Source organism: Phacochoerus africanus, chromosome 3 (genome assembly GCF_016906955.1).
Source record: "Phacochoerus africanus isolate WHEZ1 chromosome 3, ROS_Pafr_v1, whole genome shotgun sequence".
NCBI classification, from domain to species: domain Eukaryota; kingdom Metazoa; phylum Chordata; class Mammalia; order Artiodactyla; family Suidae; genus Phacochoerus; species Phacochoerus africanus.
Genome location: NC_062546.1, coordinates 134,179,220 through 134,195,934, shown reverse-complemented (window position 1 = coordinate 134,195,934; position 16,715 = coordinate 134,179,220). Strand labels below are relative to the sequence as shown.

The window sequence follows — 16,715 nt, the reverse complement described above, 5'->3', positions numbered from 1 at the left end:
TTAAGTAATATGATAGGTGCTAAAAAGTTATGAATTCAGTATCAAAGGGAGAAATGGTCATTTTCATACATAAAAGATAAACCCAGTGTGTTTTAAAAGAAATTTCTTTCAGTGTTGTCAAGCACTAAAGAGTATAAGTAATGTTATAGGCAGATACTAAAAATATAAGTTAGCAAACTAGAATTTATAATTCAAGGAGTTCCCATTGTGGCTCAGTGGTAACAAACATGACTCCTATCTATGAGGATGCAGGTAATGAACCTGACGAGTATCCCAGCCTCGCTCAGTGGGTTAAGGATCTGGTGTTGCTGTGAGCTGTGATGTAGACTGGCAGCTACAGCACTGATTCAACCCCCTAGCCTGGGAACCTCCATATACTGCAAGTGCAGCCCTAAAAAAAGCAATATATATATATACATATATATAATTGTTATATATATATGTTATATGTTATATATATAAAATATGTTTTATATAGATATATGTAATATATGTGTATATATATAATTCAAAAGTAGGTTTTCATGTTTGACTGGTATATCCAGTAATAGAGCCCTTTATTTTCTTTGTCTTGGTTTATATATAGTATATCTCTCAAGTATTTGCTTTAAAAAAAAAGTTAAACTTCCCATCCTCCAGATGAGACTCTGCAAGGTGACTCAGATCACCTCCCAGCCCCAGGTCCCCACATATGCAAACTATTCCAGAGGCAGAGCCTCAGCACAGGTCATCAGTGCCCAGCAGAGAGCAGTTAACTTCCTCTGGTCGCCCAGCCCAACATCAGATGCTTACACATTCAGGCAAGGTCACAACCTAATCACACATTCCCTTCATGTTTAGGGTAGATGCAAATCACCAGGGATTTTAACTGCAGCTTTTTGATTACTCATGGCTTTGACAAGAGTTGCTGAGTATCACAAGTTTTGAGACATATGCAGAAGATTAAAAACTTGTGGAGAGATTCTTCATTGAAAACAAAATACAAAGCTGGGGACCCTCTACTTTTTTTTTTTTTCTAAAATAAATATTACATACTGAATGGCCTTAATTTCACACACCAGTGCCACTGTGCTCAGCCATGCAAACCATCCTGTACTCCATTTTCCATTTGGGGATGGTGACCCTCAATCATAAAATTTCCCTGATTCCTTGTCTGGGTTCCATTTTCTGGACATGAAGACTCCTTGACTAGGTTCTGCTAAACCAATCTACCAGGAAGGAATCAGAATCCTATGCCAACTTTAGCATATCTCTTCTCAATCAATGGATTATTATTTGCTTAGTTCAGTGGCTGTCTACAGATTAAAATCAATTGAGGAGCTTTTAAAAATTCCTAGTGTCCAGGTTCAATAATTGAAGTCTCTGGGGTGAAGCTGGCATCAGTATTTTTTTTTTTTAACACACAGATTATTAGTGAGCAACCAGGGTTGAAAATCACTGATGAACAATCTGTCATGTTAAATACAAACATATAAAGTCTATGAGGTTAAGGTAGAAACATTAAGGTAAATACAAGCTCAATTTACTGTTTAGCCAAGTTCAGCAAGTGCCATGTGGCGTGTACTAGTGGATGTATTTCACTGGCAGACCTTAGCTGGACAGTCATCACTGGTAATTTGTAGTTGTTGTATCGCTGGAATCTTCATGTGCATTTTACTGATTTTGCTGTTTTCATTCCATCCCCTTCACCCTACCATCCATGTTTTCCAGGAGTATCCATGCTCCTTTTAAAACCTAATTTAGACCATGTCATGCCTATGCTTAAACCCTCATGATTAGTATCTTCCCACCACTTTCAGAATAAAACACAAACTCCAACAACAGCATCCTCAGAAGCCTGTGTGACTGGACCTCAGTCTGCCCTTCTGAACCTCCCTCCTACCACCCTCTGCCTGCACCATAGATCACCTGGGGAAGTTTTTAAAACACAGATGCCTACAGCCTACCTCATACCAACTAACTCAGTATAGCTATGGGTGGGGCCCTGGTGGGGGTTGTTTTAAGGACTCCCAAGTGATTCAGTGATCCAAAGTTACAAACCTTTAAGTGCACAGCTCTTCATTTTTTTCAAGCATCATTTTAATTCCCATCTAAAGGCTGAGGCATTTGTATTGCTTACCTTGATTAGCACATAGCTCTCCCTTTATAGTAATTCAGGTCCAGGCTTTCTTGATCACTTTACCTGATGTCCGCCCCCTGCTACTCTGTTCCCCGACACTTGACCTTCACTCTGTCACATTAGCTTGTTTTACTTTCTTTATATGCTTTATTGCTAAGCACTAAATTAAAAGATTATTGAAAGTAGAGAACTACATCTTCTATTTTACTTCCCAGAGTATCCAAAGAATTTTCTGTACGGTGTAAATGTTTTGAAGTAAACTCTCAAGAAACATAAACAGAACAAAGAAAAGTCTAGTTTTATTCCATTTTCCTGGAAGTCCACTTCCAGTGTTCTTTAGATCCTGCTGCATGGCTTCTCCATGACTGAACCAGTGCATCCAGAAAGATCAATGACTATTTTTAAGCCATGGCTACAAAGAGATAACTGAATGAGTGAATGAAACATCCTAGTATGGATGTTCTCATAGCATCTCCACTCACCACCTAATGCTATAGAGATAATAATAGTTGCATCTTCTGTGTCATGTTGACAGTGTCCCAGGAGCCCTGCTAAGTACTTCACATGTATCCTCATGCTCCTGAGTTTGTTTCTGTCACTGTCCTCATTTTCCTGAAGAGAAAATTGAAGCTTAGAAAGAAACTTGCCTAAAATTATATATTGGAGACTTGTCTTCATCCACTTGGGTGGCTATAACAGAACATCATAGACTGGGTGGCTTAATGCCAGAAATTTATTTCTCAATATTCTGGAGGCTTAGAAGTCCAAGATCAAGGTGTCAGCAGATTCAGTGTCTGCTGAGGTCCCCTTCTTTGATCCTAGTTGGCTATCTTTTCCATGTTTCCTCACGTGGTAGAAGGGGCAAGGACTCTCTCTAGGGTCTCTTTTATAAGAAACAAATCCCATTCATAAACACTTCCCCTTCATGATCTAGTCAACACTCCCCTCCACCCCTCCCTCCACTGCCTAATTAGAATTTCAACATATGACTTGGAAGTGGGAGGCAATACAAATATACAGTCTATAGGAAGACTTGGATCCACGTTAGAAGATTCCACACCATCTTTCCTATCTTTGTGCTTGAACCTCTCTGGTACGATCGATGCTGTTTTTGCCCTTCTCTGTGTGACAGTTCTCTGCCACAGACTCAGTCCAAGAATCACCTTTTTCATGAGGCTGTCTCCTTCCCTAGGGCCTAATTTATGATTCCTGCCTTTCCCCACCCACCTCTGTTGCATGCTTTGTGATTTTTTTCTTGTAGTTTTTGACTCCATATCCCCCACTCCACTAGGAGCTCCTCAAAAAGAGGGAGCCTGTCTTATCCAGCAATGCCTAATCCAGAGACTAGGTGCCAATGTGTACAGCTTAAATAGACTGATAAGTCTGTCTCAAAAGGCAAAATGAACATACAAACATCTTGGATTTCCCTTTACAACCCATGATAGATCTGTCATCCTGAAATGATCTCAAAACTTCTTAAATCTCTTAATATTTTTAGCCTGTACCACAACTTTTGGCTCTAAGGGAGTATTATACTCAGAGGTTTCCCAGAAATAAGTATGGAGTGTGTCAAAATAATCCAGGATTCAAAAAGGAATGTATGACTTGCAAAAAGAAGAGACTTAATAAATATTTGTTGACATGAAAGGATGGGGGGGTGATAAATAATAAGTGGGAAATATTCTTCTAGGTTAGGGACTTGACTTGTGTCTCAGCTCTGCCAATACAGCTGGGGGTCCCTGGGCTACTCATTTCATCTATTTCAGCCTCAGAGGTAAAATGTGATTACCTCAGCTTGGTTTATTTCTTGAATCCATACTATGGCTCCGGGTGGTTAAAGATGAATAAGACGTAGTTTCTTACGTCTAGAATTATGGTAGGGAAGACAACATAGAGACAAGTAATTTCTTTTAAAAAATATCTTTAATTTATGTATGCATCCACATATAAACATAATATTTCATAAATGCAAGTCCATGATCATATGTTTTTTAATCTTCAGTCTTATTTTTTCCCATTTTTGCTTGGCTCCCTACTCCTTACCCTCCTGCCTTTTCCCAAGGTATCCCACGTTGATAGTCTATTGTATATCCCTCCATAATTTATATTTGTTTCTTTATTCATATTATTCTATGAAATAGAGATTCTTTTTAGTTATTGCTTACTTTATAAAAATAGCATCCTATTTTCCATACTTTCCCATAAATTGCATTTCTCACTCAGTGATTCCATGTGGAACTTCTTCCAAGTCATCTGGTATGGCTCTAATTCATTTATTTTTGAATTAATAGACTTTACTTTGTAGAGCAGCTTTAGGTTTACAGAAAATGAGTGGAAAGTACAGGGAGTTCCCATATACTCCCTCACCACCACCCCACCCCAGTCCCACCTCTGTTATTTCCCTTCTTATTAACATTCTGTGTTAGTGTAGTGCATTTGCTACAATTGATGAGCCAATATTGACATATTTCTATTAACGGAAGTCCATAATTTACATTGAGGTTCACTCTCTGTGTTGTACATTCTATAGATTTTGACAAATATGTAGTGCGTAATGACGTTTATCTATCATTAGAGTATCATGCAGAATGCTTTCACTGTCCTAAAAATCTTCTGTGCTCCACCTGTCCATCCCTCCCTTCACCTGAACCCCTAGCAACCACTGACCTTTACTCTCTCTGTAATTTTGACTTAACTGTAATGTTATGTGGTTGGAATCATACATGTGTAGCCTTTTCAGATTGGCTTATCTTATTTAGCAATATGCATTTAAGTTTCCCTCATTTCTTTTTATGGCTTAGTAGCTCATTTATTTTTGTCATTGAACAATATGCTATTGTCTGGATGGACCACTGGTTTGTTTATCCATCCACCTGTTGAAGGACATCTTGGTTACATCCAAGTTTTGGCAATTATGAATAAATCTGTAAAAATTTGTGTGTAGGTTTTTTTGCGTGAGTGTAAGTTTTCAGCTTATTTGGATAAATAACAGGAGTTTGCTGGTAAAAGTATTTGAGCTGGGAATTTTCTTTGTACAAAAGTTATTTATGGATCCAATTCGTTTATTAGATGTAAGACTGTTCAGGTTCTTTATTTTGTTCTTGTCTCACTTTTGATAAATTGTTTTTCCAGGAATTTGTCCTTTTTGCTTTTTTTAAGGGCTGCACCCATGACATATGGAGGTTCCCAAACTAGGGGTCAAATCAGAGCTACAGCTGACAGCCTACACTACAGCCACAGCAACGCCAAATCCAAGCCACATCTTCAACCTACACCACAGCTCATGGCAACGCCAGATCCTTAACTCACTGATCCAGGCCAGGGATTGTACTTACATCCTCATGGATTCTAGTCGGGTTTGTTACTGTTGAGCCACGACAGGAACACTGTCCTTTTTTCTAGCTTTTAAAATTTATTGGTAAAAATATTTACAATAAAGTCTTATAATCTTTTAATTTCTGTAGAGTCTTTTGTGGTATCCTATTTTTCATTTATGATATCATTCATTCACACTTTTTTTCTTACTCTATGTTAGCAATTAGTCTTTGCAAAGAACCAATTTTTAGCCTTGTTGATTTTTCTCTAGTGTGTTTTTTCTGTTTGATTCCTGCTTTTGCCTTTATTGTTTCTTTTCCATTTTGGTTTCTTTTTTATTTTTCAGCTTCTTGATTATTTAAAATATTGATGGTATATGTAGTTCAATCTTAATATGTATTGCTAGGTGGCTTTCAAAAATTCTATATCACTTTATATTTTCACAATCAATGTAGGAAAGTAAACATTTCCCCATATAACTACTTGAAGATACTTTGCCAATTAGATGGCTGAAGAGTGAAAATTTGCTTTTTCTCTCATAAGTGCTAGGAATAATGTTTGCCCAGGAAGTGGTACCTCAGCCCACTGTGGAAGTCTCCTTTGGGGAAGTGAGGCTAGAGATAAGTCATACATAAAGTCCAGAAAGGTTTTTCTTAGGTCATTTCTAAGATATTTTCTAATTCCAAAATTCTAAGAATCTGGGGAAGGAATAAGATATAAGATTTAAGAAGTATACAATGCTATATGGCTTAATCTTGCATATGGGGCTCCTATAGCGAGTAAGTGGTCAAACTATCAAGAATCACAGAAGCCTGAAATGTCTGTTTCCTTTCATAGCAATGGAGACATTCCTACACAGCTTCGTATGACATTTATGACTTAAATAAAAGGTCAGTGACTTCCTCCCAAAATCTATTATGCTTTCTTAATGTAATAATTCAAAAAGAAAAGAAATCCTGTAATGATTTATTCACTTGGTAATGTTTCTTTTTATCTTTTTTCCAGACAGCTAATCACAGAAGAGAGAATCCCAAACAACACACAGTGGATCACATGGTCACCAGTGGGCCATAAATTGGTTAGTGAGTCTTTCCCCTTGTCAGAAAAAAAAAAAAAGGCTCAAATCTCTCATATGCAGAAGCTACTAACCCTGATACAAGGCACATACTTAGGAAGCCAGAACGTCACTATCAAATAGAAGGTTATTGCTTAAAATAATATTTCATTAGTCTAACATAGTGTATACAATTCCTGAAAGTTTCTGAACTCCTGTTAGGGAGTTGTTTATTTTGGGGGAAAATGTTCATTAAACTCTTAAATTGTAGTTCTGTCGCACTTTGGTTTTTGTTTTGTTTTGTTTCTTTGAGGCATACCTGCTTTTTGCTAGTTCTGTGACTTTATGTCACTATAGATGTACCTTTAAGTTCTATAATCGTAGGACAACGTCAGAAGTCTGAAAGAATCTAAACAGGAAGACAAGTGTTTATCTGTGATTGAAACTCACCCAGTGGGCATGCATCTGCCCTCCCTCTGCTCACCTCTCCCAAAGAGAAATGCAAAGCACATATCCTTCTGCAGAAGTGGTCAGTCTTCCCAGGCTTCACATACACTTTAGCATCCAAACAGCAGTGGTTGTGGACTTCTTCTTTTTAATAAATAAAGGGTGTTTTTAGAGTTATTTGGGGGTTAGAGCCTGTGCACTTATAATTTAAGAATGTGAGAGGAGGGAGTTCCCGTTATAGCTCAGTGGTAAGGAACCCGACTAGTATCTGTGAGGATGCAGGTTTGATCCCTGGCCTCACTCAGTGGGTTAAGGATCTGATGTTTCCGTGAGCTGTGGTGTAGGTTGCAGACATGGTTCAGATCCCATGTTGCTGCAGCTGTGGTGTAGGCCAGCAGCTGCATCTCCATTTCAGCCACTGGCCTAGGAACTTCCATATGCTCCAGGTGTGGCTCTAAAAAGGAAAAAAAAAAAAGGATGTGAGGGGAAGCATAAATGACTCTTCCTCCTGCTCAAAGGGAATACCAAAAGGTAATCATTATACTTGCATACCAATATTTTGGATTTTTTTAAAAATATTTTTTATTAAAGTATAGTTGATTTATAAGGTGTCAATATCTGCTGTACAACAAAGTGAACCAGTCATACATATATATACATCTTTTTCTCCAGTATTTCTTTAGGATAAAATAATTAATTGATGGTCTTTTTCTTAAAACTCCAGGATAAAAATTGGTATATTGACATATTCTTTATCAATCTTTTTTTTTCCAATCATTCTAGGCATACGTTTGGAACAATGATATTTATGTTAAAAATGAACCAAATTTGTCCAGTCAGAGGATCACGTGGACTGGGAAAGAAAATGTAATCTACAATGGAGTAACTGACTGGGTTTATGAAGGTAGAGACGTTAAAGGTTTTTCAAATCAGAAACTCTGTACGTTTTCAAAAACAGTTATGCATGTCTGAAAATGGCACAATTCAATGACATTCAAAATAAGTTGCATTTTAAAAAATGTCATCAAATCTCCTTCAGCACTCACAGCGCAGGTATCTCAGGGACAAAGTTTCTTCAAGGTGGCTGATGCTGCTCTGTTCTAAATGTCTCTTCAAAGGTCCTATTGTCTTCGCTCTCTTGCTACAAAGGGCCTTTCTGTGTAGGTAGCTTTTTTGCTTTACTGGGGCATAAGAGCCTCCAGATTTACATCAGATGTTTCTCGAACTGGGCCTACCTAACACAGAAGTCACTAAGGAAAGCTAAATACTCCCACAACATTCCAAAAGATGACAAAAATATCATCTGGAGGTTGGAGAGAGGGGAAGAAGATGCCTGTTTTATAGAAGATTTGTGTTCATTTGAACTTGGGCAAATTATAATTTCCTGTCTTTAAAGAAGAAAAAAAAAGAATTAGAAAGATTTAGGAAGAAAATGGATTCAAAAAATAGAACTGAAAAAATTAAAAATAATTATTCTCTCTTGTAGTTTAAAGAGTTTTATAAAATATCAGGAAAACATTATTTGTGTCTGTAGTTGCCAAAGTAAAAGGCATTTTGAGGCTGTTCCAAATCCCTCACAAGATTGCCTCGTGCTTATTAAAGGCTCATCCTTATTTTATCCTGTTATTTCTTCTTCATAATTAAAAAAGAGTCTTTTTTCATGACTTGATTTTGGTTCTTACTGATTCAAGTCAAGTTCAATTAAATGGATAATATTACAAGAACAACAACAGAAAACACTTTAAAAGAAGGATTGATTCCCATGGCCCAGAAAGAAGTGTTTGATTAAAACTTACATGAGGGAGTTCCCACTGTGGTGCAGTGGAAATGAATCTGACTAGTATCCATGAGGTTGCAGGTTCGATCCCTGGCCTTCCTCCAGATCTGGCATCGCTGTGATCTGTGGTATAGGTCACAGATGTGGCTTGGATCCCATGTTGCTGTGGCTGTGGTGTAGGACAGCAGTTACAGCTCTGATTCAACCCCTAGCCAGGGAACTTCCATATGCAGTGGGTGTGACCCTAAAAAAAAGAAAAAATCAAAACAACAACTTATAATGAAATTTACCAGCACTGGTCCCTTAGACATTGAAAAAAAAAATCTTTAACACTTGCTGAACAGCACAGCACAAGCTCCAAGACCCTAGGGTGAACTGGGTAAAGCCTCTTCCCAAAGCTGTGACCGACCTGTCCTTGGAACAGCTGGGCATCTTTTAGATAAGAACATCCCAGCATTAAGATCCTTTCTAAAGTAGATAATAGCTGGAGGGACTCATTTTGCCTGAGACATAGGCTACCCAATGGCTACTCTCAGGGAATTCAGCCCAGAGACAGAGACATAGAAGCCAACAAATAATTGTCACAGAGCGAGACAGTATCCTATTAATTATCCTATTGGGGGATGAAACTAGGTCCCAGGGGTATATGGGGAATTTCAGAGTGGCAGGATGGGAGGTATCACAGGATGATGATGGTGGTTGGGGTGCCATAGGCATCTGTGCCCACAGCCAGCTTTACATCAGGAAGAACTGGAAATCTTCCCCTTCCTTTATTGTTCTCCTTTCTCCCTACCTGTGATCCCTTCATTTTTAGGACTTTGCATTTGACCAGAAGTAGTTTTATAATAACGGTTTTGATACATCATCAATATGGAAAAATATGTTCAGTTTTCTTAAGAACTACTCATTCAAAACTTGAAACTCTACCTGCTATCTGTCCTTAGAAGTAACTTTACAAACCATTACCTTGCTGTAATTGTCTTTATTTTATGTAATTGCATCTTGATCTTAGATTAGAACCAGTGGGTAGAAGCCACAAGAAGCCAACTCAGTATATGAGGAAGTTCTTAGTGGGAAACCCCCTTGGCTGGGAATCTCAAGGCCTGTGTCCTAGTTCTTGTTGCTGGCAATTCACTCAATCTCTCTAAGCCTTAGTTGCCTTCTCTGTGAAATAGCCTATGAATGCAATCACCCAGGGTTCAATCAGGTATGTGTTTTGTAAATTTGAAATTGCTGCTTAAATGTAACTCAATGATATAAGTGTAAAGCAGTCATGGGGAAGTGGATGCCTGACCAAGCAGAAGGTTATCTGTTTACAAAAGCATTGATATAGGCAGGGAAGGGACAGTAGAGCATGGACTCCAACCAGATAAATCAGGATTCATTCTTTTTTGTTTTGTTTTGTTTTTATGGCCACACCTGCAACATATGGAAATTCCCAAACTAAGGGTTGAAGCAGAGCTGCAGCTGCTGCAGCTCTGGCTTATGCCACAGCCACAGCAACACGGGATGCAGGCTGCATTGGTGACCTACATTGCAGCTTGTGACAACACTGGATCGTTAACCCACTGAGTGAGGCCAGTGATCACACCCACATCCTCATGGATTCTAGTCAGGTTCTTAACCTGCTCAACCAAATGGGAACTCCTGGATTCATTCTAGATTCTAGCAGCTATTGGTCATGTAGCCCTGAGTAAATTACTTACTCTCTATGCTTCTCTTTGCTCATCTGCACAATGAGTTATTATGAGAATGAACTGAGATAATAGATGTCAGTTACTTATCAGTGTCTGGTGAATGTTCAGTAGGTATTAAGTGTCAGCTGCTTATCCTTATGGTTATATTTTATTATTGTTGTTATTATTATTACTTTTACTACTACAACTACTATTATTTGAAAACAAGCATTTGGAAGAAACTCTCAAGAGACCGTAAGAATCAGAAGAGAGATTGGGACAAATGATTTCCTACCTCCCAGATTCAAGTTTTCATGCTTTTGCTTTTACCTATACTCTCATAGCAGAACATGAGATGTGTGGATTCACTCTGCATAAAGGACTAGGAGGCTCCATCAAGTCTATGTGAACTCTCCCTTCCCTGTTGGTGGAAGAGGTTTTGGCATTTTAAGAGCCAGAGATTATAAATCCCATAAATAGACTCCATAATAATTGTAGGAAGGAGCTACTGTACCAGAGATAGAGTACTAGTCCAACATTCTAGAAAGCAAAACCTTTCTTTTCATTTGCCTCAGTCATTGACCCTCTTCCCTCAGCTATCAGTGGAGGATGTTAATCCAAGGAAATTTTCAGTTTCTAGACTAAGCAAAGAAGATGTTTCTTGTTAGGGGTCTCATGGAGTTCCTTACCATTCTAAATCCATCCTTCCCACCCTTTTTGTGCCAAGAGTAGTAAACTCTGGGCACCATATTGATTTGATAGCCTGGAGCCACACACCACCCACCAGTACCCTGTGGGCTCAGTACAAACCGAGCCCAGTTGGGGAGCGTATGCTGGCATGTTGACTGTTTGAAAATTAGAAGGAGAATCATCCCCTTGTGTGAAATTTACTTTTAGTACGTTTTGTGGCATACATTTAGAGGATTATAAGATAAAGGAAAAAACATGGAGAGTTTATATTAAATATTGCGTGCTAAAATATTCTAAAATGGTCCAACGGGTTATTTATTTTTACTATCCAGATCTGTCCTTGAGGATTTTATTTTTATTCGTTTGTATTACTCTGATTTTGGAAGCCCAGCAAATGCAAAGTGGTTCATTAGTTGAACTCTACTGTAATTACTAAAGCTAATGAGAACAATATTTTGAATGCCAAAGCCAATTTATCAGCTACTTCTTGCAACTGAACCATTTCTGTCTTTTTGCAGAGGAAGTCTTCAGTGCTTACTCCGCTCTGTGGTGGTCTCCAAACGGCACTTTTTTAGCATATGCCCAATTTAACGACACAGAAGTCCCGCTGATTGAATACTCCTTCTACTCTGATGAGTCACTGCAGTACCCAAAGACTGTGCGGATTCCATACCCAAAGGTCTGTGCTCTGTTCATATAGCGGTTCCGTGATTTGATGGGAAAAGAATGGTTTCATTTAATCCTTTCCTGCTAATGAAAATATTGTCAGTCTCTCTTCAACAGCTTGCTGTGATTACTCTTGCTGAAGTCAACAGCATCTGGCAATTTTAAAGTATTTTTATTATCCCAGGAAAGAGTGTGATTTAAGGTTTTGTAATTTCTCCAAAAACTTTGAGGAATGACAAGCCGAAAAAGATGGGGAAAAATGCTTTTGAAAGAGGTAGGGGGAATAAAAATGTTTGAATGGAGGAAAAGAGACGCTGTAATTGAATCACAAGCTCATCTCATTTGTAGAAGTTGGACTGTGCCCTAGATGAAGTTGAAAAGCGTGGTTATATGTCAGGTTGTATTACTAACTAACAGACACATGACTAGCTTTTAGTGGTTCTAGCATAGATTTGGCACTAATGTAAATTTCACACGTCCTACATTTGGAATAATAGTGTCATGTCTTTGTTTTCAGGGCTCTTTCCCCCTTCTGGGTTGCATGTTTATGAAAATTGAAGAGCTTTATTAAGCAGTGTAAGCCAAGGAAGTTGGAGATTTAGGAAGGAAAGGAACCAGGATTTTTCACCAGCATCATAATAATAATAGCCATGCTATCACCTAAAGGAAAATCTAATAGTAAAGTGTTTTTGCTGTAAGCAGTTTGGGAAAAGGGATTTTTATTTTTACCAACTCACTCCATTTGCCTTATGAAGATCTGCCATTTTAGGAAGACAGAGGAAGTTAAAAGAAAAAAAAATCACAGACTAAATATGGAGACGTATTTTCAGTGGAATGTTATTTTTTGAAGAGAGAAACTGGCAAAAAAAATACCATAGAATGTTCTCACTAAAAATATCATATTATTTCTAACTAATTTGTCAATTGAAGATCTATGTATACATATAAAACAATTTTATAGATTTCTGTCACAATATTGATTGTAAAGCTCCAAATTAGTGAACCTGAATTTGGAGTGGAAATGATGGCTTCCTAATTAGCTGTTTTGGCTTTTGGCTCAGGTAAATGAACTTTCCTGGTGGATTGTATCTTGGGCTGATCCAGCTTATTAATCCTAGTGGTCAGCCATCCATCATCTTGTCTCCTGGAGTCAGGGTATATTTGCAAATTAATAGAATTGATTTTAACCAATTTGTTCTTGTTTGTGCAAAATGCATAAATTATGAACATTCATTATTTAAACAGGAGTGTTTTGGGCCTTCATGTCATGTAGATATCTCTTCCTGAACATGAAAAGTTTGCATTTCATGACTCTCCCTTATGTTGATTTAATCTATATTAAATTGTTTGAAAGCACCTGATTGTTTATCATACCATAGCCCTAATAGACATTTTTGTACAGCTTTAAACGTGTGTGATGTTTTACCTTTTTTTGTCAATACCAATTCTGTGAATGTTTTTTCCTAGGCAGGAGCTGAGAATCCAACGGTAAAGTTCTTTGTTGTAGATACCAGGACTCTTAGCCCAAACGCCAGTGTAACTTCCTACCAAATCGTTCCTCCGGCGTCTGTGTTAATAGGGTAAGACACTTGACCCAAATGCTTTTGTTGTAAACAGTTCCACAGTTCCCAGGGAAAACACTTTCTGAAGGGCAGAATCAATGGCACCTTCCATGCCGTCACCTGGCCTGGCCCGTCATTCATTCATCCATTCAGTCACTCTTTGCTGAATACCTACCTCCTGTCTTTATGCCAGGCAAAGTTCCAGGGGTGGGGTGGCACAATGAATAGAATAGCCAGGGTCTCCAGTGTCACAGAGCCTATATTCAAGATGGGGCAGGCAGACTACAACCAAGTAAACAAAGATATAAAAAGTGATGGAGTTCCCTGGTGTCCTAGTAATTAAGGATCTAGCCTTGTCACTGCTGTGGCAGGGATTCGTTTTCTGGCCCAGGAACTTCCTCATGCCATGGGTGCTGGCAGAAACATAAAATAAAACAAAATAAAATAAAATAGTAAAATAAACTATGAGGCAGTAAAATGTTGTGAAGACAATCAGAGGAGAGCAGATGCGATGATGATGGTGGGAGCCAGGTCAGGGAAGGTCTCTCTAATAAGAGACCTGTGAGCAGTGACGTAAAGGAAGGAGGGATCGGCCACCTGGAGAGCATGAGTAGCTGTATCCAGGCAGAGGAGGAGCAGGTGCAAAGTCCCTGAAGAGAGAGAGTGCTTGGTGCAGTAGAGGCCCTGATAGGAGGTCACACAGTCCAGAGAATTTGTGTGGAAAGGGGAGTAATGAGGGTAAAGTCAGATCACAGGGGGTTGTGCAGGGCCTGGTCAGACCTAGAGAAATTCAGGGAAACCGTGGATTAATTTTAGGGACCCCTATGACACTGATGTGCCTCATGCTGTCACTTGTTTGAATGATCCTTAATGGTCTGAAATCCTCATACCTTCCTTTGTTCTCCCGTAAAGATAAACACCAAATTGCATGAAACTTATGGCTTTCAGGTTGCTCTCTATTCTTCTCCCACTTATGTTGGTTTTGTTGTTGCTTCTAAATAACTAACATATATTTAGCATTCTCTATGTGCCACACACAGGGCATTACATGCTTTATCTTATGAGTCTTTAAGTAACTCCAACAATTATATGTATATTCTACAGATAAAATGAGGCCCAGAAGTTAAGAAAATGACCCAGTAGGAGTTGTATTCAAGCCCTTCTGACTTCAAAGAAAGAGCTTGTAAGCACTCTGGGAGGTGTCTCTCCCTCTGTGTGAATTCAACTGATGCCCTCAGATGCCTGAAGTCATCAGCAGAGCAATAGGGAAGCATCTTCCTTTTCAGGGTTGCATTTACTACATCAAGCATACTGTAGGCTTTGATCTGTGGTCATTAATCCATTGACTTGCTTTAGAAATATCTATGTTAACCCATTCATCCCCAAGGAAAAGTAACTATAAGTAAGTTAATTTTTTTTCCCCCAAGTTTGTCCAAGTGTATAAACATTTACCTGGAAGTTCTAAAATCTGCTGTTTGGTCCTGTCCAGACATCTCTTCCAGCAACATGATTAAGCACCCACTTTTGACACTCACAGTTTTCCATAGGGCTGAGTCTGCCTTCTGGCACTTACAATAGGGCAGAGGATATAAAACAGGTCAATAAATGATGCCCATACCGCCTAAGACAGGCATATACAAAAGGCTAGAAGCATTCTGAGGAAGGGGTGATGGGTGTTCCGTCACCCCAGGGGATCAAAGGAAGCATCCTTGAGACTGAGCAGATTGGACAGGCCGAGTGGGGAGGAGGAGCTCTGGCATGAGGACCATGGAGCAGGTAGAAGCCAGGAGCTGCTCAGCAAAAGAGCAGGAGACCCTGTGTGCCCCCTTGGTCCACGCCAAGCATCTGGTCTGCAGGGAGGATGAGCCAGGAGCTCCTACACTGAAAGGTTTTAGATCTGGAAGGGGCTTTGGACCTTACACATGTTTTTAAGGACCCAGAAACCTCTATTCAGGTGAGAGACGACATAGAGGTGCAGTACCAGTGAGCAAAAGGCAGATAGCTGCTCAGGTGACAGGCCTGCATGCCCTCCTCTTCCTTCAGGAGTCTCAGAATAGACAGAACCTACAGGGCTGCCAGAACACACTTAGAACACCACTCTGAGACACAGATGAGAGATCTGAGGTCCAGAGAGGTAACTGTATTTGTTCAAGGTCACACAGCAAGTTAGCATGGGAGCTGGGAATAGGATGGAGGCCTGCCCCTGCCGGGCCAGAGTAGTTGAATAATGGAGTTAAAATGTATTGGGTGTGGAGTTCCCATCATGGCTCAGCAGAGGCGGATCTGACTAGGAACCATGGGGTTGCGGGTTTGATCCCTGGCCTCTCTCAGTGGGTTGGGGATCTGGTGTTGCCGTGAGCTGTGGTGTGGGTCGAAGACTCAACTCAGATCTCATGTTGCTGTGGCTGTGGCATAGGCTGGTGGCTACAGCTCTGATTTGACCCTTAGCCTGGGAACCTCCATATGCTGCAAATGTGGCCCTAAAAAAAAAAAAGAAAAAAAGTCAAAAAACAAAAAAACAAAAAAACGTATTGGGTGCTCACTCTGTTTGGGACTGTGCTTGGTGCTCTTCTCACATTGTCTCATTTATTATCCACATGCTGCCTGTGGTGTCATTTTCACGGTCGTTTCACAGATGATAAAGAGATGACATCTTCCCCACTTAGACTTTCCAGGGCGCAGCTGTGAATTTCAGAGCTTAGGATATTTAAGAAGTTTATGGACTTATTTTTCACCCTACATGCATGAATCCTTAAGTCTTTGTTCTTTGTAGTTCTTTATGCTGTGCTCATGCCTCACTCACTGTGGATATGTCCTATGGAATGTATTTGACCAAAGAATAATTTGGGGAAATTCTGTAGAAATGTGTGATTTATGAAACTGCCAATCCAGCTCTGATCTCTGTTAGCACCAGTACAGCTGCAGCTTTGCTAAAACCAGGCTCAAGCTCCCCTCTGGAGAAAAACCTTCTAGTCCACAGTGGTGCTCTGTTTTCTGGCTTGATACAAAGATAAGCAGGGCCAAGTTAATCCAGGCCAGTTATGCCTCTTCAGCTGCCCAGCACCTGCTCTGTGTCACCCTCTCTGTAATCCACTGTCTCCTGGAGCACAAGGCCCTGCAGGAGTGCCGCTCTTCCTCTGCCCGCACATGCCCATCACTAATTTTCTCCTTAAGCCTCTCCCTCTCATCACAGAGCTTCCAGCAGCTGAAATCCCACAGGAAGATAAGGCTGGTTTGCCATTTGGGTAGAATGGGCTCCTCTGAAGATGGCATCTGTGTTGCTCTGCCATCCTTGATCTAGAGCTCAAATCGATCAGAGTAGTTAAGCTGTCCATTTGTATCAACTGCCCATAACGGGAATTTGAGAGCTTGGAATATTTGGGAGAAAACAGCATATAATGTAAAATCA

The 16,715-nt window shown here is 39.6% G+C and overlaps 1 protein-coding gene across 5 annotated transcripts in view; it reads left to right on the top strand.

Annotated features, from left to right (window-relative positions):
* The window catches only part of DPP4 (dipeptidyl peptidase 4), an 82,395-nt gene that overhangs the window by 25,629 nt on the left and 40,051 nt on the right, over nucleotides 1–16,715 (top strand). For all 5 annotated transcript variants that reach the window (XM_047772741.1, XM_047772740.1, XM_047772743.1 and 2 more), the window contains 5 exons: nucleotides 6,272–6,324; nucleotides 6,440–6,512; nucleotides 7,719–7,839; nucleotides 11,597–11,757; nucleotides 13,212–13,324. In XM_047772741.1, coding sequence (XP_047628697.1) covers nucleotides 6,272–6,324; nucleotides 6,440–6,512; nucleotides 7,719–7,839; nucleotides 11,597–11,757; nucleotides 13,212–13,324 — 521 coding nt within the window. The remainder of the gene's footprint in view (nucleotides 1–6,271; nucleotides 6,325–6,439; nucleotides 6,513–7,718; nucleotides 7,840–11,596; nucleotides 11,758–13,211; nucleotides 13,325–16,715) is intronic.